Source organism: Phasianus colchicus, chromosome 4 (assembly GCF_987193195.1).
Source record: "Phasianus colchicus chromosome 4, bPhaCol1.hap1.1, whole genome shotgun sequence".
NCBI classification, from domain to species: domain Eukaryota; kingdom Metazoa; phylum Chordata; class Aves; order Galliformes; family Phasianidae; genus Phasianus; species Phasianus colchicus.
Genome location: NC_143439.1, coordinates 25507578 through 25529825, shown reverse-complemented (window position 1 = coordinate 25529825; position 22248 = coordinate 25507578). Strand labels below are relative to the sequence as shown.

Here is a 22248-nt window from a genome sequence, read left to right as displayed (position 1 = left end):
ATGAATTCTAGTTGCAGCACATCCCAGTCATGTGACATGTCCCACCACGTCTCTGTAATTGGCATCAGATCAAAATCTCCCGCCCGAATACGGATTTCTAACTCGTCCTTCTTATTCCCCATGCTCCATGCATAGGTATACAGACATTTCAGGGAGCGAGCTGAGCACGCCGATTTCACCGTAGCGGGGGTGAGAGGCGCTCTGGTCTTCTTCAGTAGTACAGCACTGCTCCAACAGTGCAAGTCCACCTACAACCACATCCCCCTCTGAATCTAGATTAAAGTTCTCCAAATGAGCTCTGCTAATTCCTGCCCAAGAACCCTTTTACCACTGCAAGATAAACCTTTCCCATGTATTACTGCCACACCCGGTGTCTTATAAAACCAGCCATTATCAAAGAACCCAAAGCCCTGCCCAATCGCACCAGTCTCGTAATCCAAGCATTTATGGACTGGATCCTTCTATTTCGTTCCATGTCATTCCCCAAAAATGGAGGGAGGTGAGAGGAAATAACTTGTACCCCAGACTCCTTCACCAAGCGTCCCGTGGCCTTGAAGTCTTTCTTTCTTCATTCCCCTCTCACTACGGGATGCAGCTTCCTCCCCACCTGTCTGGAGGATCAGCAGGGGGTAGCAGTCTGACAGGTGCACCAGGCTGGAGTGTGTCCTGGTGATAGCCCTAATCCAGGCCCCAGGTGGACTGTAGACTTCCCTGTGATGAGGGTCAGCTCTGCACACTGGGCCCTCTGATCCCTTCAGGAGCAAACTGCCAACAACTAGAACCCTTCTTTCTTGTGGAAGAGGTTGTCATATTAGTGGAAGGCCTCTATGACTGAAGTAAGACCTCGGGGGCAGGTTGCCTCTCCTCCTCATCAGCAGCCAGTTCCTCCTGCAGGACCCCCTATCTGTTCTGCAAGGGGAAGTGGCAAGGTGGGGAAGGTCGGGAGCGGATTCGCCTGCTTCCTCAAGCAGGGACCTGTCTCTATTCCCCCCAGTTTCTGACGTCACCCCGTACTGCCTGGTGACAAGAGAAGAGGGGATCCTCTGATTTACCCGAGGCCTCAACCTGTTTCATCATCTCTCGCCCATACTCTTGGTACTCTTCAACCTCTCCATTCTTCAGCTCAGCCACCAGGCTGAGCAGATCATACATCCATTCGCATCTGACACATAGGTGTTGTCTTTGCTCTCTTCCACTGCAAGTGCCAGGCTCCGGCACTCTTGCAGCCAGCTGCGTGGACTCCCATCCGTTTGCATGGGGCCTCTGTCTGGGTACGCAGTTTTTGTAATAACGGCCTTCGACCACGTAGCAGCCGTGGCCGGATCTCTGCAAGCATCTGACCACTTGTGACTCAAGGGTCAGGTCACTTAGAATAGGCGCCCCTGATCTCTAACCACTTAGAGCAATCACATTCACCTCGTACACTGGCGGAGGCTCAGCACACTGCCATACAAGCTGCAGCCTGCAAGGCGCGCACACACACACACACACCCCTCCCAGTCGCTCACCCCGGCACTCTACTTAAGGCCTGGTAGCCTGCTCGAGGGAGGGCAGTGCTGGCTCTGCCCACGCTAGCTCAGCAGCCTGCCCACAAGCTGCGAGCTCCCCAGCACAGGCAAAGCGCTCCTTGCTGGCTTCAGAAAGCCCCAGAAGAGCTTTTTGTCACCCTTTTTGCTTTGGATCCCTTCCTCAGAGCAGTCTTTTCTGATCTGAAGCTGTCTCCGCAGAAAACAAGAGGCCCAGCTGCGTCGGCCTGTCTCTGTAAGGGAGGTGCTCCAGACCTCTATGTTCATATCTGTGGCCCTCCTCTGGACTCTGTCCAGGAGCTCCACACCTCTCTTTTGTGTACTGGGGGCCTCAGAGCTGGATGCAGTACTCCAGATGGAGCCTCACGAGGGCAGAGTAGAGAGGGAGAGGGCCCTTAGAGGGCCTCTCAGCCAGTTCTTCACAGGCCGCCTCATGCACTCACTGGCTGATCTGGTTTGCCCTTTGCTAGCCAGAGATCACACTCCAGTCTCTGGCACCACAGGCACAGGGACTGTCCGCCATTAAGTGCACACAGAGCACAAGCACACACAGGCACACAGCCAGGAGAGAGTTAAGAAAAGATTTATTCAAAATTCCAAAATCCTTGAGTTGGGAGCAGCCATCTGCAGGGAGCTGCCTGGTGCCAGCAGCCTCGTGACTCTTCCTCCTGCTGTTCCTTGATGCAGCTGCAGGTGAAAGCCCTGCTCAGAGCCCAGAGTGCCATCCTGGCAAAGGTGGACCATCAGCATCATTGGCATCTAGAATGACATGAGAAGTGACATCAGCTTTAGCACCATCATCTGCTGTCTGGTTTGCTTCCAGGAATGTGAAGGGATGGTCCTCAAGTTGACAGAGGCTGTCTCCCTTCCCTGAGGCTCTGCACTCTCTGACACGCCCTGGCAGCCAGCTTGCTACAGCAGTGCTCAGCTTGCAAGGCTTCACCCCACCATGCACGCACTGGACCCTGCCTCCATTTCAACACCGTGGCCAGCCATGTGTGCCTTCCTTACCTGGTGCTGTTGGGTTTGCAGCCACACCAGAAGCCAAAGGCTTGGCCTCTGCCTCACCAGATTGGGCTCTAGACATGCTTGCTGTGATGTTGGCTGCCTCTGCTGCTGTTTTACTTAGGGCTGTCTTCTCAATTGTCCCGTAGAAAAAAAGCACGGGCTTGTGGTCTCCCAAGTCACCTGGCAGTGAGGTGGGGCTAGGTGCATGGTGCCCCCCACGCCTGGTATGTGTGGCCGCAGAGGAAGCTGGACGATAGGCCTCTGCCTCGCCAGATGATGTTTTCTCATTGGAACTTTTGCTGCCTCTCCAGTATCTCTCTCAGGGTTATCCTCCAACTCTTCCTGACATCCCTCTGAACAACGTAGTTGCATTTGCAAAGACTGCAGGACAGGTACACGTGCACTCTCACAAGGGAGAGTGGCCTATAGCGCATGTATCTGGCATCCAGCATATTTGGAGAAATGCCAGCCTCTTGGGCACCATCATCTGCTGCTGCCTGTTGTGCTGCGAGGGAACATGAGGTAGAAGCCCCATCATCGTCTCTTCTGTCCTCCTGAGCACTGGGACCTGGTCCCTTATCTGCGGGACCACTCTCAGCCTCGGGAGCCAGCACCCGGGCAGTTCTTCTTCTTGTTCTCAGATTGCGGGTGGGTGCGCCTTGCTGTGGACCTGCCGGTTTCTGGCTGGGTTTTGGTCTTGCAGCTACTGGATGTCCACGATATGCCAACGTGAGTGACTTTTGTGTGGCATGTGCAGGTTGGAGTGGGGGTGCAGGAACAAAGAGAGATGCTCCAGAAGTTGACTGAGGCTGTCTCCCTTCCTTGGAGACACTGCTGCGGGCCAGTGCCTCCCCGAGCTCCAGCTCGTCCTCCTGCAAGAGAAATGGAGGAGAAAAGCTAAGTTAGCGGGACCCTGTCTTTTCACACTGCACGTGTACCTGCTGGAAAGGCTTCCAGAAGGCCCTGCAGAGAGCCTCAAGAGTAGCATTGAGCCCGCGGTCACAGCTGCCCTGCTTCCTAGAGCTGCACGGGCTTAGTACTGTTCCCCACGTAGCACACCTACACACAAGCTGCCCCCTCTCAGCAGTCGCTGACGCATCCTGGCAGCCGGCCCACTACACCAGGGCTCATCTTGGCAGACTTCACTCCACCACACACGCTTCAGAACCTGCCTCCATTTCATGCCTATTGCCAACCACATGTGCCTTACTCACCTTGTGCTGAAGGCGCACAACCACAGCAGAAGCTGGAGGCTGGGCCTCTGCCTCGCCAGATGGTGTTCTCGATGGGACTTCAGCTGCCTCTGCTGCAGCATCTCTCTCAGGGGTGTCTTTCCTCTCTTCCTGTATGTCCACCAGAACAACGTTGCGGGAAGCGCAAAGTAGGCAGGGCAAGAACAAGTGCCGTCTCACCCAGGAGCGTACCCTCTCTTCAACATCCTTGGAAGCCGGCATGCCCCCAGAAATGCCCGCAGCTTTGGCACCATCATCTGCTGCCTTTTGTGCTGTGAGGGAACGTGCGGTAGAAGCCCCATCAGCATCTCTTATGCCCTCTTGAGCACTGGGATCTGCTAGCATCTCATCTGCGGGGCCACTCCCAGCCTCGGGGACCAGCACTGGAGCACTTGTTCTTAGTGTTCCCACAGTGCAGGTGGGTGCGCCTTGCTGTGGACCTGCCGGTTTCTGGCAGCGTTTTGGTCTTGCAGCTACTGGTTTCTGGCACATTTTTGGCGTTGCAGCTACTGGACGCCTAAGATATGCCAACGTCAGCGACTTGGTTGTTTTATGTGCTGGTTGGAGGGAGGACGTAGGGACTAGCATATCTGCGTCCCAGCTCTCGGCCCTCGCTGCCATATCCTGCTGCTGAGCATTGCCTGGAGGACATGGAACAAGCGCAGGCAGTCTGCAAGCTGTCGATCCCACGGCATGGTGACTGCTTCTTGGGGAATGCATGGAGGTTGGTGCTTGCAGAGTGGGCAATTTGTGAACTTCTGCACGTGCAGAAGATGCACGCTGGGATGCACCTGCCACTGGCATTGCCTGCCTTGGCAAAGGTTGCTGTCTGCCCTCCCTGGAGTCACTGCTGTGGGGCGGTGCCTGCCTGAGCTTCTTCCTGTCCGCCTGCAAGAGAAACAGAGGAGAAATGCTAAGTTAGAGGGGTCCTTTCCCTTTGTGCTCCACCTGTCCATACTGGAAGGCTCTCACGAGGCCCTGCGGGGAGCCCTGAGGGCAGCGCTCAGCCCTGTGGCCTCTGCTGCCCTGCTCCCTGACCTCAGGAAGATATTCTGCCCGGTTTCCCCCGGGCTCCCTACCTGTGCACTGTGACTCCCAGAGGCACGAGCGCTCTCCAGGTGGCGTAGTGGCGGCAGATGAACCTCACGGAGGGATGATTCTTGGTTCCAGCTGCCTGGCGGCACTGCTTGCTGTGGCCTGCGGCCCACCTGTGGAAGGAAGGAGGTGTGTGGGATGCAGCTGGCTGCATTGCTACCAGCGTCTCCAGAAGTGTCCCCCGACACTCCTGACCCCCATTAGGAGGCAGCTCCTGGACACAAACAGCCCAGCTGAGCTCAGTGTGCTGCTGGACACAGCACTGCTGGGCCTGCATGCGCCTAGGCCGGCCTAGGAGCTGGCATATCCCCAGGAAATGCTCCGGGGCAGGAGGAGAGGTGCACTGGCCAGAGGCGCTCAGGGCCAGCCATGTCACCCAGCTACTCCGTTCCACACTATGGCTCTTTTGGTGCCATGTTGTCCCTCTCCTTCCCACCATGTCCCGTACCTGGTGGCGTTCCCGTATGCTCGGCAGCCCTTTGTCGAGCTGAGAACGGTTCTTCTTCTCCTGTCCCTTGGACATCTCTGTCTCCTCTCTCGGAAACACAAGCACGCAGGGGAGCTGATACCTCCTCACGGAGCTGCTCTCCTGAGAGTGAGCAGCATGGGGACTCCGGACCCTAAAGGCACAGTGACGCCCCCCATGTCACAATGGCCTGTGGGCGTGGTTGCTCCCCACATCACAAAGCCCTGTCTGTTGCCATGGAGGCCCCACACCCCTCTGCTGGCCGCCACCACAAAGTCTGGTGCTGAAACAGGCTGCTCAGAGAGGTTGGAGGATGCCCCATCCCTAGAGATGTTCAAGGCCAGATTGGATGGGGCCCTGGGCAGCCTGGTCTAGTATTAAATGGGGAGGCTGGTGGCCCTCCACGTGGAAGGGGGTTTGGAGATTCGTGATCCTTGAGGTCCCCTCCAACCCTGGCCATTCTGTGATTCCGTGATACAGCCAAGTGCAGGCCAGGAGTTGCCTCTGGGCTCCCCTCCGCACAGAATGACAGAATCAGAGGATCATCGGGGCTGGAAGGGAGCTCTGGAGATCACCTAGTTCAATCCCCTTGCTACAGCAGGATCCCTACGCTAGGTTGCCTGGGAAAGCATCCAGGCAGGTTTTGAATGTCTCCAGAGAAGGAGTCTCTACAACCTCTCTGGGCAGCTTGTTCCAGTGCTGGGCACCATCAAAAAGAGCTTGGCCTCATCCTCTTGATTCCCGCCCTTTGCATATTTAGAATCATCGAATCATTATGGTTGGAAAAGACCTTTCAGATCATCAAGTCCAGCTGTCAATCCATCAACACCATGCCCACTAAACCATGTCCCTATGTTGCCACATCTGCACCTTAACTGAACACCTCCAGGGACCGTCACTCCATCACCCCTCTGTGCCGCCTGTTCCAAAGCTGGATTGCTCTATTGGAAAGGAAATTTTTCCTAATATCCAACCGGGTGCAACCTCTCATCCTATCGCCATTTACCTGGGAGCAGAGATTGGCCCCCACCTCGCTACGACCTGCTTTCAAGTAGTTGTAAAGAGCAACAGGGTCTCTCCCCTGAGCCTCCTTTTCTCCCAACTGAACAATCCCAGTCCGCAGAATCACAGAATCATTTGAGTTGGAAGGGACCCTTAATGGTCATCTGATGCAACCACTCTGCAGTGAGCAGGGACATCTCCAGGTGGATCAAGGGGCTCACAGCCTGGTCCAGCCTGACCTTCAGTGCCCCCAGCAACAGGGCTTCCACCACCTCCCTGGGCAACCTGTTCCAGGGCTTCACACCTCCCTCATAATAAACCTTTTCTTATATCCACACTAATTGTCCCCTGTTTTAGTTTGGTACCTTTACCCCTTGTCCTGTCACAAAACAGCCTGCAAAGGAGTTTGTCCCTCCTTATACCCCCCGTTTAGATACTGAAAGGCCACTCTCAGGTCTCCCTGGAGCCTCCTCTTCTGCAGGCTGAGCAGCCCCCCCTCTCTCAGCCTGCCTTCATCGGAGAAGTGCTCCATTCCTTGGATCATTTTTGTGGCCCTCTTCTGGATGCGCTCCAGCAGGCCATCTCTCCCTGAGGAATCGACATCTGGACGTTTTACTCTGGGTGAAGTCTCACCAGCACAGAGTAGAGGGGCAGGATCACCTCCCTCTCCCTGCTCACCACGCTTCTTTTGATGCAGCCCACGATATGGTTGGCTTTCAGGGCTGCGAGGGCACATTGCTGGCTCCTGTCCAGCTTACCATCAACCAGAACCCGCAGGTCCTTTTTGCAGGGCTGCGCCTGTGTCCTTACGTTCCCCAGCTTGTACTGATAGCAGGGATTGCCACAAATCAGGTGCAAGACCTTGAGCTTGGCTCTGCTGAACCTCAGGAGGCTCTCCTGAGCCCACTGCTCGAGTCTGTCTAGGTCTCTCTGCATCGCATCCCATCGCTCAGGTGTGTCAGCCTCACCCCGCAGCTTGGTGTCACCTGCAAACTTGCTGAGAGTGCACTCGATTTCACTGCCCGTGTCCTGGATGAAGATACTGAAGACCATCAGTCCCAGTGTTGACTCCCTGAAGGACATCACTGATCTCTATCCAGACACTGAGCCACTGACCACCACTTTCTGAGTACGATCTCGCAACCAGTTCCTCATTCATCCAACAGTCCACTCCTCAAATCCGTATCTTTCCAGTCTTGAGAGGATGTTGTGCGGGACTAAGGCCTCATGAAGTCTGGATAGATGACATCAGTGCCTCTTCCCTTGTCCACCAACGCAACTGAGCCATCAAAGAAGGGCACTAGGTTGGTCAGGCAGGACCTCCCCATGATGGAGCCTTGCTGGTTGTCCCTTGTCACCTTCCTCTCCTCCACGTGCCTTAGCGTAGCTTCCCAGAGAATCTACTCCATGATCTTCCCTGGCACAGACATGAGGCTGACAGGTTTGTAGTTCCCTATCTCATCCTTTCTACATTTCTTAGAAACAGGTGTAACATTGCCTTTATTGCAGTCACCAGGGACGTCACCAGACCACCATGACTTTTCAAATATTGTCGAGACTGGATTGGCGACTACGCCCGCCAGTTCCCTCAGGACTCCCATCGGGACCCACAGATTTATGAATGTTCAGGTTCTTCGAGCGGTCCCTCCCCTTACAGCTGGAGAGACATTGCTCCACCAGACCCCACTTTCCGATCCATTAGCTTGAGGACTGCGTGAAGGGCAATTGCCAGTGAACTCTTAGGCAAAACTTTGGTGAATACCGCAGCCTTCCCATCATCGTTTGTTACCAGCCTTCTTGCATTGCTCATGAGGGTGGTCCACCTCCTTGGACTTTCCAGGTCTACATACAGGTGGAAGCTCTTTTCTTCATTGCACCTCTTGCCAAGTGCAGTTCCAGCTGGGCCTTGGCCTTGCTGACCCTGTCCCTACACAGCCTAGCAGTATCCCTACACTCCTGCCAGATTACCTGTCCCTGCTTCCCTGCCTGTGCATTTTCTTCTCACTCTCCAGCTGGAGCAGCAGGTCTCGGTTCAGCCATGCCTGTCTCTTGCCTTCAACATCAGACCTGCATTGACTCATTCGCACCAGTGCCTTACATGGGGAAAGAAAGCCCTATCTCTTACTGCCTGGGAAATGAGGGTGACTGGGGGCTTCCAGGGGGAAAAAGAGCACTCAAGTTAACATGTGTTCATCTAGGTCTCGGGGTTCATGGGAGAGATAGCCCAATATGCCCACTGGTAGCAACCCGTAGGAAAGTCTGCTGCTGCCCTGGGGCCCTGGTAAGTGACGTTGCCAGAAGACTCATTGCCTAGTACAGCCACTTGCTTGTTATCCATTCTCGGTTTTTCATGTTGGCGGCAATGAGGTAGCAAAAAGAAGCCCCAGGGCAATCAAAAGGGACTTCAGAGCCCTGGGGTGATTGGGTAAATGATAACAGGGCACACTTGGTGTTCTCCTCTATCCTTTCAGTAGCAGGGAACAGTACCAATTTCTTTTCCATTTGACACAGCTGATCAAAATGCATCTCTGAGGCTGGTGTCACTGGCAGTCCTTGGTGTTTCTGAATAATGGGATGGTCTACAAAACAGCAGGTCTTGCAGCGTCTGATGGGATGCACCTTTCTCAGAGGAGGGAAAGGATTTTTGCACGAGTTGGCAGAACTGAGCCATAGAGCTTTAAACTAGATTTGAAGGAGAAAGTGATAAAACCAAGCTCATCAGTGATAATCTACAGGATGTCACACCTAAATTTGAAGGACCGCGTACTTTCTTACATTTCAGCACGTTCATGCAAATCCATACTTTGGATATGATCCCCCCCCCTTTTTTTTTTTTTTTTTTTTTTTTTTTAATGGCAGTAAAAGGAGGCTGAGACCTAAAAGCTCCTAAAATGCTGCATTAGAAAAAGTCAATCGACCGTTCAATTAAAGCTACTATTTCTCCCAACCAACCCTGATTGATAAGTTCTTACAAACATCTCAGTATGGCCACAAGGGTACAGAGCTGGCTCATGTCATCCTGCTGTCCACCAGGACCCCCAAGGCCCTCTCTGATGCTCTCCAGCAGGTCAGTCCCCAACCTGTACTGGTACATGGGCTTGTTCCTGCCCAGATGCAAGACTCCACACTTACCCTTGTGACTCCACACTTACCCACAAACTCTCAACTCGCTCCTCATCTGCCCCTGGACAGTACTCAATGAATTCTAGTTGCAGCACATCCCAGTCATGTGACATGTCCCACCACGTCTCTGTAATTGGCATCAGATCAAAATCTCCCGCCCGAATACGGATTTCTAACTCGTCCTTCTTATTCCCCATGCTCCATGCATAGGTATACAGACATTTCAGGGAGCGAGCTGAGCACGCCGATTTCACCGTAGCGGGGGTGAGAGGCGCTCTGGTCTTCTTCAGTAGTAGAGCACTGCTCCAACAGTGCAAGTCCACCTACAACCACATCCCCCTCTGAATCTAGATTAAAGTTCTCCAAATGAGCTCTGCTAATTCCTGCCCAAGAACCCTTTTACCACTGCAAGATAAACCTTTCCCATGTATTACTGCCACACCCGGTGTCTTATAAAACCAGCCATTATCAAAGAACCCAAAGCCCTGCCCAATCGCACCAGTCTCGTAATCCAAGCATTTATGGACTGGATCCTTCTATTTCGTTCCATGTCATTCCCCAAAAATGGAGGGAGGTGAGAGGAAATAACTTGTACCCCAGACTCCTTCACCAAGCGTCCCGTGGCCTTGAAGTCTTTCTTTCTTCATTCCCCTCTCACTACGGGATGCAGCTTCCTCCCCACCTGTCTGGAGGATCAGCAGGGGGTAGCAGTCTGACAGGTGCACCAGGCTGGAGTGTGTCCTGGTGATAGCCCTAATCCAGGCCCCAGGTGGACTGTAGACTTCCCTGTGATGAGGGTCAGCTCTGCACACTGGGCCCTCTGATCCCTTCAGGAGCAAACTGCCAACAACTAGAACCCTTCTTTCTTGTGGAAGAGGTTGTCATATTAGTGGAAGGCCTCTATGACTGAAGTAAGACCTCGGGGGCAGGTTGCCTCTCCTCCTCATCAGCAGCCAGTTCCTCCTGCAGGACCCCCTATCTGTTCTGCAAGGGGAAGTGGCAAGGTGGGGAAGGTCGGGAGCGGATTCGCCTGCTTCCTCAAGCAGGGACCTGTCTCTATTCCCCCCAGTTTCTGACGTCACCCCGTACTGCCTGGTGACAAGAGAAGAGGGGATCCTCTGATTTACCCGAGGCCTCAACCTGTTTCATCATCTCTCGCCCATACTCTTGGTACTCTTCAACCTCTCCATTCTTCAGCTCAGCCACCAGGCTGAGCAGATCATACATCCATTCGCATCTGACACATAGGTGTTGTCTTTGCTCTCTTCCACTGCAAGTGCCAGGCTCCGGCACTCTTGCAGCCAGCTGCGTGGACTCCCATCCGTTTGCATGGGGCCTCTGTCTGGGTACGCAGTTTTTGTAATAACGGCCTTCGACCACGTAGCAGCCGTGGCCGGATCTCTGCAAGCATCTGACCACTTGTGACTCAAGGGTCAGGTCACTTAGAATAGGCGCCCCTGATCTCTAACCACTTAGAGCAATCACATTCACCTCGTACACTGGCGGAGGCTCAGCACACTGCCATACAAGCTGCAGCCTGCAAGGCGCGCACACACACACACACACCCCTCCCAGTCGCTCACCCCGGCACTCTACTTAAGGCCTGGTAGCCTGCTCGAGGGAGGGCAGTGCTGGCTCTGCCCACGCTAGCTCAGCAGCCTGCCCACAAGCTGCGAGCTCCCCAGCACAGGCAAAGCGCTCCTTGCTGGCTTCAGAAAGCCCCAGAAGAGCTTTTTGTCACCCTTTTTGCTTTGGATCCCTTCCTCAGAGCAGTCTTTTCTGATCTGAAGCTGTCTCCGCAGAAAACAAGAGGCCCAGCTGCGTCGGCCTGTCTCTGTAAGGGAGGTGCTCCAGACCTCTATGTTCATATCTGTGGCCCTCCTCTGGACTCTGTCCAGGAGCTCCACACCTCTCTTTTGTGTACTGGGGGCCTCAGAGCTGGATGCAGTACTCCAGATGGAGCCTCACGAGGGCAGAGTAGAGAGGGAGAGGGCCCTTAGAGGGCCTCTCAGCCAGTTCTTCACAGGCCGCCTCATGCACTCACTGGCTGATCTGGTTTGCCCTTTGCTAGCCAGAGATCACACTCCAGTCACTGGCACCACAGGCACAGGGACTGTCCGCCATTAAGTGCACACAGAGCACAAGCACACACAGGCACACAGCCAGGAGAGAGTTAAGAAAAGATTTATTCAAAATTCCAAAATCCTTGAGTTGGGAGCAGCCATCTGCAGGGAGCTGCCTGGTGCCAGCAGCCTCGTGACTCTTCCTCCTGCTGTTCCTTGATGCAGCTGCAGGTGAAAGCCCTGCTCAGAGCCCAGAGTGCCATCCTGGCAAAGGTGGACCATCAGCATCATTGGCATCTAGAATGACATGAGAAGTGACATCAGCTTTAGCACCATCATCTGCTGTCTGGTTTGCTTCCAGGAATGTGAAGGGATGGTCCTCAAGTTGACAGAGGCTGTCTCCCTTCCCTGAGGCTCTGCACTCTCTGACACGCCCTGGCAGCCAGCTTGCTACAGCAGTGCTCAGCTTGCAAGGCTTCACCCCACCATGCACGCACTGGACCCTGCCTCCATTTCAACACCGTGGCCAGCCATGTGTGCCTTCCTTACCTGGTGCTGTTGGGTTTGCAGCCACACCAGAAGCCAAAGGCTTGGCCTCTGCCTCACCAGATTGGGCTCTAGACATGCTTGCTGTGATGTTGGCTGCCTCTGCTGCTGTTTTACTTAGGGCTGTCTTCTCAATTGTCCCGTAGAAAAAAAGCACGGGCTTGTGGTCTCCCAAGTCACCTGGCAGTGAGGTGGGGCTAGGTGCATGGTGCCCCCCACGCCTGGTATGTGTGGCCGCAGAGGAAGCTGGACGATAGGCCTCTGCCTCGCCAGATGATGTTTTCTCATTGGAACTTTTGCTGCCTCTCCAGTATCTCTCTCAGGGTTATCCTCCAACTCTTCCTGACATCCCTCTGAACAACGTAGTTGCATTTGCAAAGACTGCAGGACAGGTACACGTGCACTCTCACAAGGGAGAGTGGCCTATAGCGCATGTATCTGGCATCCAGCATATTTGGAGAAATGCCAGCCTCTTGGGCACCATCATCTGCTGCTGCCTGTTGTGCTGCGAGGGAACATGAGGTAGAAGCCCCATCATCGTCTCTTCTGTCCTCCTGAGCACTGGGACCTGGTCCCTTATCTGCGGGACCACTCTCAGCCTCGGGAGCCAGCACCCGGGCAGTTCTTCTTCTTGTTCTCAGATTGCGGGTGGGTGCGCCTTGCTGTGGACCTGCCGGTTTCTGGCTGGGTTTTGGTCTTGCAGCTACTGGATGTCCACGATATGCCAACGTGAGTGACTTTTGTGTGGCATGTGCAGGTTGGAGTGGGGGTGCAGGAACAAAGAGAGATGCTCCAGAAGTTGACTGAGGCTGTCTCCCTTCCTTGGAGACACTGCTGCGGGCCAGTGCCTCCCCGAGCTCCAGCTCGTCCTCCTGCAAGAGAAATGGAGGAGAAAAGCTAAGTTAGCGGGACCCTGTCTTTTCACACTGCACGTGTACCTGCTGGAAAGGCTTCCAGAAGGCCCTGCAGAGAGCCTCAAGAGTAGCATTGAGCCCGCGGTCACAGCTGCCCTGCTTCCTAGAGCTGCACGGGCTTAGTACTGTTCCCCACGTAGCACACCTACACACAAGCTGCCCCCTCTCAGCAGTCGCTGACGCATCCTGGCAGCCGGCCCACTACACCAGGGCTCATCTTGGCAGACTTCACTCCACCACACACGCTTCAGAACCTGCCTCCATTTCATGCCTATTGCCAACCACATGTGCCTTACTCACCTTGTGCTGAAGGCGCACAACCACAGCAGAAGCTGGAGGCTGGGCCTCTGCCTCGCCAGATGGTGTTCTCGATGGGACTTCAGCTGCCTCTGCTGCAGCATCTCTCTCAGGGGTGTCTTTCCTCTCTTCCTGTATGTCCACCAGAACAACGTTGCGGGAAGCGCAAAGTAGGCAGGGCAAGAACAAGTGCCGTCTCACCCAGGAGCGTACCCTCTCTTCAACATCCTTGGAAGCCGGCATGCCCCCAGAAATGCCCGCAGCTTTGGCACCATCATCTGCTGCCTTTTGTGCTGTGAGGGAACGTGCGGTAGAAGCCCCATCAGCATCTCTTATGCCCTCTTGAGCACTGGGATCTGCTAGCATCTCATCTGCGGGGCCACTCCCAGCCTCGGGGACCAGCACTGGAGCACTTGTTCTTAGTGTTCCCACAGTGCAGGTGGGTGCGCCTTGCTGTGGACCTGCCGGTTTCTGGCAGCGTTTTGGTCTTGCAGCTACTGGTTTCTGGCACATTTTTGGCGTTGCAGCTACTGGACGCCTAAGATATGCCAACGTCAGCGACTTGGTTGTTTTATGTGCTGGTTGGAGGGAGGACGTAGGGACTAGCATATCTGCGTCCCAGCTCTCGGCCCTCGCTGCCATATCCTGCTGCTGAGCATTGCCTGGAGGACATGGAACAAGCGCAGGCAGTCTGCAAGCTGTCGATCCCACGGCATGGTGACTGCTTCTTGGGGAATGCATGGAGGTTGGTGCTTGCAGAGTGGGCAATTTGTGAACTTCTGCACGTGCAGAAGATGCACGCTGGGATGCACCTGCCACTGGCATTGCCTGCCTTGGCAAAGGTTGCTGTCTGCCCTCCCTGGAGTCACTGCTGTGGGGCGGTGCCTGCCTGAGCTTCTTCCTGTCCGCCTGCAAGAGAAACAGAGGAGAAATGCTAAGTTAGAGGGGTCCTTTCCCTTTGTGCTCCACCTGTCCATACTGGAAGGCTCTCACGAGGCCCTGCGGGGAGCCCTGAGGGCAGCGCTCAGCCCTGTGGCCTCTGCTGCCCTGCTCCCTGACCTCAGGAAGATATTCTGCCCGGTTTCCCCCGGGCTCCCTACCTGTGCACTGTGACTCCCAGAGGCACGAGCGCTCTCCAGGTGGCGTAGTGGCGGCAGATGAACCTCACGGAGGGATGATTCTTGGTTCCAGCTGCCTGGCGGCACTGCTTGCTGTGGCCTGCGGCCCACCTGTGGAAGGAAGGAGGTGTGTGGGATGCAGCTGGCTGCATTGCTACCAGCGTCTCCAGAAGTGTCCCCCGACACTCCTGACCCCCATTAGGAGGCAGCTCCTGGACACAAACAGCCCAGCTGAGCTCAGTGTGCTGCTGGACACAGCACTGCTGGGCCTGCATGCGCCTAGGCCGGCCTAGGAGCTGGCATATCCCCAGGAAATGCTCCGGGGCAGGAGGAGAGGTGCACTGGCCAGAGGCGCTCAGGGCCAGCCATGTCACCCAGCTACTCCGTTCCACACTATGGCTCTTTTGGTGCCATGTTGTCCCTCTCCTTCCCACCATGTCCCGTACCTGGTGGCGTTCCCGTATGCTCGGCAGCCCTTTGTCGAGCTGAGAACGGTTCTTCTTCTCCTGTCCCTTGGACATCTCTGTCTCCTCTCTCGGAAACACAAGCACGCAGGGGAGCTGATACCTCCTCACGGAGCTGCTCTCCTGAGAGTGAGCAGCATGGGGACTCCAGACCCTAAAGGCACAGTGACGCCCCCCATGTCACAATGGCCTGTGGGCGTGGTTGCTCCCCACATCACAAAGCCCTGTCTGTTGCCATGGAGGCCCCACACCCCTCTGCTGGCCGCCACCACAAAGTCTGGTGCTGAAACAGGCTGCTCAGAGAGGTTGGAGGATGCCCCATCCCTAGAGATGTTCAAGGCCAGATTGGATGGGGCCCTGGGCAGCCTGGTCTAGTATTAAATGGGGAGGCTGGTGGCCCTCCACGTGGAAGGGGGTTTGGAGATTCGTGATCCTTGAGGTCCCCTCCAACCCTGGCCATTCTGTGATTCCGTGATACAGCCAAGTGCAGGCCAGGAGTTGCCTCTGGGCTCCCCTCCGCACAGAATGACAGAATCAGAGGATCATCGGGGCTGGAAGGGAGCTCTGGAGATCACCTAGTTCAATCCCCTTGCTACAGCAGGATCCCTACGCTAGGTTGCCTGGGAAAGCATCCAGGCAGGTTTTGAATGTCTCCAGAGAAGGAGTCTCTACAACCTCTCTGGGCAGCTTGTTCCAGTGCTGGGCACCATCAAAAAGAGCTTGGCCTCATCCTCTTGATTCCCGCCCATGCTTGTTATCCATTCTTGGTTTTTCATGTTGGCAACAATGAGTTAGCAAAAAGAAGCCAATCTGTAGTTTCCTTGTGTGATCTGAAAAGGAGAAGCAATCAGAGAGAGAATAAGTAGTGAATCTCCCTTATTGCAAAGGTGAGGAATAATTTATGTGACTAGTACAGACAATTGACCTTGAAAGATGAACATGTGATGAACACATGCAATTTGCATAGATATTATTTACTAATGATCATACTAAAAATCAAGTACTGACATAAAAGAAAGGTTATTTTCGTGTCATCCTGAAATCCGTAACTTAGCCCTGCATATATAAGCATACTGCACAATTTTATGCTGAGGTTTCCCCTTTACATTCTTCTCAACATTGCCATGTTCAGTTCAAAATATAAATGCACCAAATATTTAAGGTTATCTGTGAACTAAGCAGTTAGATTTCTGCATTATTTCTCTAAAGATATGTCCTAAACGAGGCAGAAAATTGTTGAAAAAGTGAAGAGTTCATAATTAAGGCAACAGTTTATGTTGCTTTGGAGTACTGAATCCTGTCTATGCTTGTGATCCATTATAGAAAAGGGTTCTTTGATGGTCACTTAAACAAGACTTTCAGGTCAGTACTTCTGTGCTGGGCACAGATAATGTAATCAGGCATCCAGAAAATATCATCCTGGGGGCCTAATCTGAAGAACACAGAGATAAACTTTAGTTTAATGTACTCTGAACACATATCTGTCAGCTTTATACTCTGACAAATTAGACTCATTCTTTATTCATCCCAAGCTAAGTTAAAATATTCTTTAATCAATGTGATTTTATGTGTACTTCTAGACTTCCCTGAAGATTATTTTTAATTATTGCTTTCTATTTTAATCTCTTTTAGTTTATCATTTGGTGGCAGAGCATCTCTGCCTGAAAAATGAGAAGAACTGGCAGTCAAATAGCTGTTCCTATCATGATTTAGTTGTGTACATGCATGCATGCATATAAAATTGAAAGTGCATATAACTTAATGTATTTATTTACAGTATCAGTTACTAGTTGTGCTGCAAAGTGCAATGAATTATACAGAAGCTTAAAAAACTGAAAAAAACATTGCAGTTGTGTTAATACACACATTTCCAACCATGGTCTTGGTTGGGAAAGAAAAAACAAACAAAAGGAAAGAAAAAAAACCACGAACTACTTATCTTTAGGGAACAGATTATGCCAAAACTTAGCTTTCTATATAGAACTGCTTCTTCAAGGGGAAGCAAAGTGAACGCTACGTTTAAAACTGCAAGGGGACATACAGACAAAAGCAAAGGAGCCTGTAGAGCCTTCTCAGATTTTTCTACTTGTGCTCAATGGTAAACAAGCAGCAATGAAAAGAGATTGGAAATATTTATTCTTAAAATAAGTGAATCTTCTTTTAAAAAAGTGTTTTCAAAACTTACATTTTTTACCATCTCAGAAAAAAAAGAAAACAACACTATAGGGAGCAATGGCAACTTGCTGAAGTTTAAGAAAGAAGGTGATAGAGAACTAATAGTGGAGATGAGAAAAGAAAACACAAATCTAAGAGTAAGCCTGTAAATTGTAACAATTCAAGGGATGTGAAGCAGTAAAGAGAAATTTGAGAGAAGATAGTTACATGTTCATAGTTAGAGTAATTCTCAAGTGGCAGCAGAATTCAAGAGATGACACTTTGGATACAAAAGGACTGGAGTTCAAGCAAAGGTTTGGGATATTACATAGGATTTTTCAACCCAAGGTGTAGCAGCAAACTAAATTTCCCTTAGCACAGCTTGTCTTTATTTAAAAAGATTAGCTGTGTGTAGCCTTTAATTTGACTCATAAAGTAGGAAAAACGCTAATGTAAAAAAAAGTGAAATATTAAAGAAACAGTACCGGCTTGCACTTTCCCGTTGGTGTTATGGATATTGAAAATAGTGCTGAGTCAGTCACAATCTACATTCAGCTCTTTGCTAGCCTCTTTCATGAATGTCTTGAGATGGTGAAATCCTCTCTGCTTTGTAAGGCAAGCTTTGCTCAGAGAGCTATTAACACAATGGAAGAATGCTGTTGTCTTTTGGGATTTAAGCTTTCGAGTTCACAGATGAAAAGTATGTAACACAAATTAACACACAAGACACAGCCCCTCTGATCTATAACCAGAGTGCCATTTCACAATGCTTTCTGTACTCCTTAAAACCTACCTTTCTTCACTCTTGGTCTCAGTGTTAAATTTTAAGAAAACTATGTGGGCTTACCTTTGAAAACTGGAGCAAGTTTAATTTCTCTGCATCTTAAAATTCTTACTGCTCTTTTAAGACTCTCAGTTGTTTAACCACTTCCTTGATTATGTAGAAAAAGAGACTTGATTATAGGCCCTATGGGAAGATACAACTTTTCTGTAATCTTCTATATAAATGGTGTAATATTGTTTTGATGATAACATTATTTAAAAATTAATGTCTGATGAAATATAATGCTGCAGCATGATAGTTGCTTTCCAGTGGGATGTCAAAACCAAACAATAAGTGCTCAGCACTTTCATTCCCCCCCCCAACAGGAAAGACTTCAAACGTGGTACTGCAAAGTACTGCTGCAAACACACATTCAGGGGAAAACAAAAAAACAAAAACAACAAGAAAAGCATTCAAAAATGGCACTGGAGGTTCACACATCATCTTCATGTGATAAGAGGGGGGGGAGGGAGAAGTTGTAAAACAATACCCGCGTTTATAGAGGAGCACCCATGGTGATATCTTTCCAGTAATTGCTTTGAGCCTGTTCTAGCTACATGTTTAGTATCTTTCATTTTGAAAACAGTGGTGAATACAGATATCTTCCTATGGTTTCCAGCAATTAAGTATCGGAGAATTTGGATCAGCAGTCAGAGTGTGTTGTAGGAAACTGATACATTGGTACATTGAACAGTTCATTCTAATACAGTTATGTTTAGAACAATTAATGTAAATGTATGTTTTCTACCCATTATTGAAATGACTAATATTTTACTCAGTAAAACATGTTGAAAATAAGGTTCAAAAAAGGATTAGAAAACTGATTTAGTTGCTGTTGCTCCGGGAATTATGTTCTTAATAAGGATATTAGATCAGATGGTGCACTGTTCTAGCTGGTAGTTAATATTTCCTTCCTCTTTCAGGAGTTTTGCCCCTTCCTGCTCCTCAGACCTATTTCAGCATTCTTGTGGGTACTTTTATTTCAGTTCTGTCTGTTAGAGTCTCTCAACTTTTTGCATAGAGCTCTAGCTGCCTCACCCTCAACAGATTCAATAGCATATTACATTATTCGTTATCCAATAGCAGTCCTACCTATATACACTGCCTGCTTATTTTACTCTGGAAGCACTGCTTCTCTTAACTCCAGGTAATTGTTCTATATCTAAGATTCTCAGTTCCTAACATGTCCTATCTTTGGTTCCTGAGCTTATGTTCTGTTTTCTGGGTGGAGGGGAATGGGGGAAGAACTTCTGCCATAAGTGTAGGATTTCCATGTTGTCAGTGTCTTGGCTAGACAAATAGCTATAAAAAAATCCATCTCAGTACTTACAAATAATGCGGGCTTCTGGTGTTTTCATCTGCTAGCTTTAAAATCACTTTCACAGTACAGTAATGCTCACAGTGATGTTCCACATTCACTGCAGATGGCCACAAAGTCATACATAGCTTTATACCCATCTCTCTTTCATATGTAAGTTATGAAAAAGTCAGGCTTGTGGCATGATGGTTTCTACCATACAGTCAACAGTTGATAAATTTCCATATCTTATTTCTTTTAGTTAGGTTAACCACATTTAAAAAGCTAGTAATCTGTGAATCTCTGCAAAATCCAGTGAAATACAGAAATTACTAAGGAATATCAATATCAGCAAATAATTAACTCGGTTACCACTTTTTTCTCCACTTTCTCAGTTGTAGATGCCAACCATTTGTGAGTTACTTAAGGTTACCACTACCAGATTTTATCTTACCTGATTTATTCAATACCTTGAGATGGACTGTGCTAAACAGACAAAACATTTAGAAGAAAGTGGTTTAAACAAACCACTTATGTTTATGTAAGTGAGGGCACGGGGAAATGGGGAGGGAGAGAAGATAGATCGTGTACATGTTAGAAGAGTAGCATGGTTAGGATAGTATTTTACAGATTTATAGTTAGAAAGATTATTGTGGTAGAAAGAGACAAACAAAAATGAAATGCTCACAGTAAAAAAACTCCAAAAGAAGGGATCTCCAAAAAGACATCTTTCCCCACTGCTAGTCAGTGCTTAAACGTGGTCTAGGAGAAGTGGAGCCAAGCTCTCTTCCGGTCATACAGCTTAATTGCCTTCACCTGTGCTCCCAGGGCTGATTTAATCCTTGCCTCAGGTGATCGATCAGTGGCTTAGGCTGTGACTCAACAGTTTCTGTACAATCAAAACTCCCGAGAATAAGGACTTAGCAAATTCCTCACTGGAATTTGCTGACTGGCCATTTCCACACTTACATATCAACACTATAAAATATTTCAAATGTTATGTGATAAAGTGATAAGAGTAAATGGATGCATACAGTATTTGAAAGGCTAATTATGTTGCTTTTTGGAAGTTTAGAAATTACAGATCGAAGACTGGCTGAAAAAAAAATCCACTTCAGAATTTTCAGAAGAATATAAAATAGAGTTGATTGGAAAATATTAAAATACCAGAAACCTTACACTTTTATTGGGGAAACAATTTAAACTTCTAAAGCAAAAACAGCATATGTATGCAAATATATTGTGCTTTCATAAATAAGTACATCAAAAAACTATGTTTCTGGAAATGTTTGCGTTATAGCTTATATTTAGGTACACTACAGCAAAAAAAAAAAAAAAAAAAAAAAAGCTCTGGTGGAAAAATTTTCTGACAGTAAGTCATAATAGCAAACACAATTTATGCCGTATCATCTGTGATTTGCTGTTTAGCATTTTGTGATCCTTCTTGTAACATTTCTACAGAGATTTTAAAAAAAAGGTGACAAAAGAGAAACTTTTGTAGACTTCTCTTGTCATGCAGATATGGGACATACTATCCTTACTTGTCACATGACAAATTCTGGTTTTAAACAGTATCTTCCCAGAAGATACTGTTCTAATAAATATTTCTAACATTCTTGTCCAGTCCCTATCTGAACTCACATGAATTCCTGAAAACACTAGCACCCTGTGTGAAGAAGTTCTCAAGGTCCTAACACTGGTATTAGACCTACTAAATTCTACTTTAACATGATACACTTTCATTTTGTGGTGCAAGAAGGAAGGAATTCCGATGTATGTCTGTCATATTTAATAGACTGCTCTCATATCCTCTGCTAGTTGGAACTGAAAAATTCCCAGCGTATTTCAGTTTACTTTTTTTTGGTTTTTTTTTAAAAAAGGAATATATTCTATATACTACTGATGAATTTATTGTTTAAAGATCAGTAATAAGTCACAGCTGTATTCACTAACGTGGTTTTCTTGGTTTCTCTTCCTTTCATAGTTACTCCTAAATTTTATTACTTTTTTAATACAAACTGAAGACCATACTTCCGTTTCCTACTACATGCAAGTTTGTGTTTGAAAGCTCTGTGACAGCTTCTTGGTGTTCTTATACTACTATTTCATAAGAAAGTTCCACATTGCACACTAACAAATGTGATAAAGAACACTTGCAAAAAAACAAATACTGAAGTCATACAATGTGAAATGACCTCTCTAAAATCTAGGATATAAAATCTGTCTGAAAAACATTTTTATATGTACTGACACACATATACATACATACGCATATAAATGCACACAATTGCACAGCTCCTGCTACTGTTCTGTACCAAAGCCTCCATGACTGTCACTTTGATTCTTCACATGTCTAACCTCTGGCAAAAATAAGATTTTAAAGAAGTGTACACATCTGATTATCTGCTTTGACTGATAAATGCAGAGTTGGATGGGGCAAAATATCACCAGGTATAATTCCACTCACTCTAGTAGTTCTGTGCTATGCACAAAATTTGTCCTCGTAAGTCCTCTTCACCAAAGGCAAGTCCTGTCTGACCAACATTGTTGCTTTTTATGATAGTATAGCTGCACCAGTGGACAAGGGAAGAGCCACTGATATCATCTATCTGGACTTCACTAAGGCCATCAACAAAAAGCCCTACAACATTCTTGTCTCCAAATTGGAAAGATATGGATTTGATGGGTGGACTGTCTGATGGATGAGGAACAGTTTATGAGATTGTATCTAGAGAATGATGGTCAATGCTCAATGTCTGCCTAGAGGTCAGCAACAAGTCATGCCTCTCAAAGGTCAGTGCTGGGATTGATGCCCTTTAACATCTTCATCAAAGACATCAGCAGTGGTGTTGAATGCACCCTCAGCAAGTTTGCAGATGACACCAGGATGCGGTGTGTGTCTAGCATACCTGACAGACAGGATGCGCCAGGGGAGATTCAGGCTAAACATTAGGAAATACTACTACTGTGAAAGAGTGGTCAGGCACTGGAATGGGCTTCCCAGGGAGGTGGTGGAGTCACCAACCCTGGAGGTGTTCAAGGAACGTCTGCATGTTGTGTTGACGGATATGGTTTAGAGAGAACTAGTGGTGATAGTTGGATGGTTGGACTGGATGATCT

At 49.4% G+C, this 22248-nt stretch overlaps 2 protein-coding genes across 4 annotated transcripts; both read right to left on the bottom strand.

The window, feature by feature from the left end:
• Nucleotides 1-2047: 2047 nt before the first annotated feature.
• Nucleotides 2048-7143, bottom strand: LOC149918132 (uncharacterized). Of its 2 annotated transcripts, XR_016465949.1 has the most exons (5): nt 5310-7143; nt 4846-4974; nt 3749-4654; nt 2538-3406; nt 2049-2285 (listed from the first exon to the last, which is right to left on the bottom strand). XR_016465949.1 is itself a non-coding variant. In XM_090138923.1 (4 exons), the coding sequence occupies exons 1-4, from the start codon at nt 5382-5384 to the stop codon at nt 2819-2821; spliced, it is 1698 nt and encodes a 565-aa protein (XP_089995049.1). In that variant the 5' UTR covers nt 5385-7143; the 3' UTR covers nt 2048-2818. The 2 variants fall into 2 exon arrangements, 1 of the variants encoding a protein (XP_089995049.1); XM_090138923.1 differs by having other exon boundaries at nt 2048-3406.
• Nucleotides 7144-11405: 4262 nt separating this feature from the next.
• Nucleotides 11406-20396, bottom strand: LOC149918131 (uncharacterized). Of its 2 annotated transcripts, XR_016465948.1 has the most exons (5): nt 14837-20396; nt 14373-14501; nt 13276-14181; nt 12065-12933; nt 11407-11812 (listed from the first exon to the last, which is right to left on the bottom strand). XR_016465948.1 is itself a non-coding variant. In XM_090138922.1 (4 exons), exons 1-4 carry the CDS (start codon nt 14909-14911, stop codon nt 12346-12348), a joined length of 1698 nt encoding a protein of 565 aa, XP_089995048.1. In that variant the 5' UTR covers nt 14912-20396; the 3' UTR covers nt 11406-12345. The 2 variants fall into 2 exon arrangements, 1 of the variants encoding a protein (XP_089995048.1); XM_090138922.1 differs by having other exon boundaries at nt 11406-12933.
• Nucleotides 20397-22248: the final 1852 nt, after the last annotated feature.

Coding starts and splice junctions, on each gene's coding strand:
- LOC149918132 (XM_090138923.1), bottom strand. CDS start 5,384: ATGTCCAAGGGACAGGAGAAGAAGAACCGTTCTCAGCTCGACAAAGGG. Junction 4,975..5,309: donor GCATACGGGAACGCCACCAG/GTACGGGACATG, acceptor TTCCTTCCACAG/GTGGGCCGCAGGCCACAGCA. Junction 4,655..4,845: donor CTGGGAGTCACAGTGCACAG/GTAGGGAGCCCG, acceptor TTTCTCTTGCAG/GCGGACAGGAAGAAGCTCAG.
- LOC149918131 (XM_090138922.1), bottom strand. CDS start 14,911: ATGTCCAAGGGACAGGAGAAGAAGAACCGTTCTCAGCTCGACAAAGGG. Junction 14,182..14,372: donor CTGGGAGTCACAGTGCACAG/GTAGGGAGCCCG, acceptor TTTCTCTTGCAG/GCGGACAGGAAGAAGCTCAG. Junction 12,934..13,275: donor TTGTGCGCCTTCAGCACAAG/GTGAGTAAGGCA, acceptor TTTCTCTTGCAG/GAGGACGAGCTGGAGCTCGG.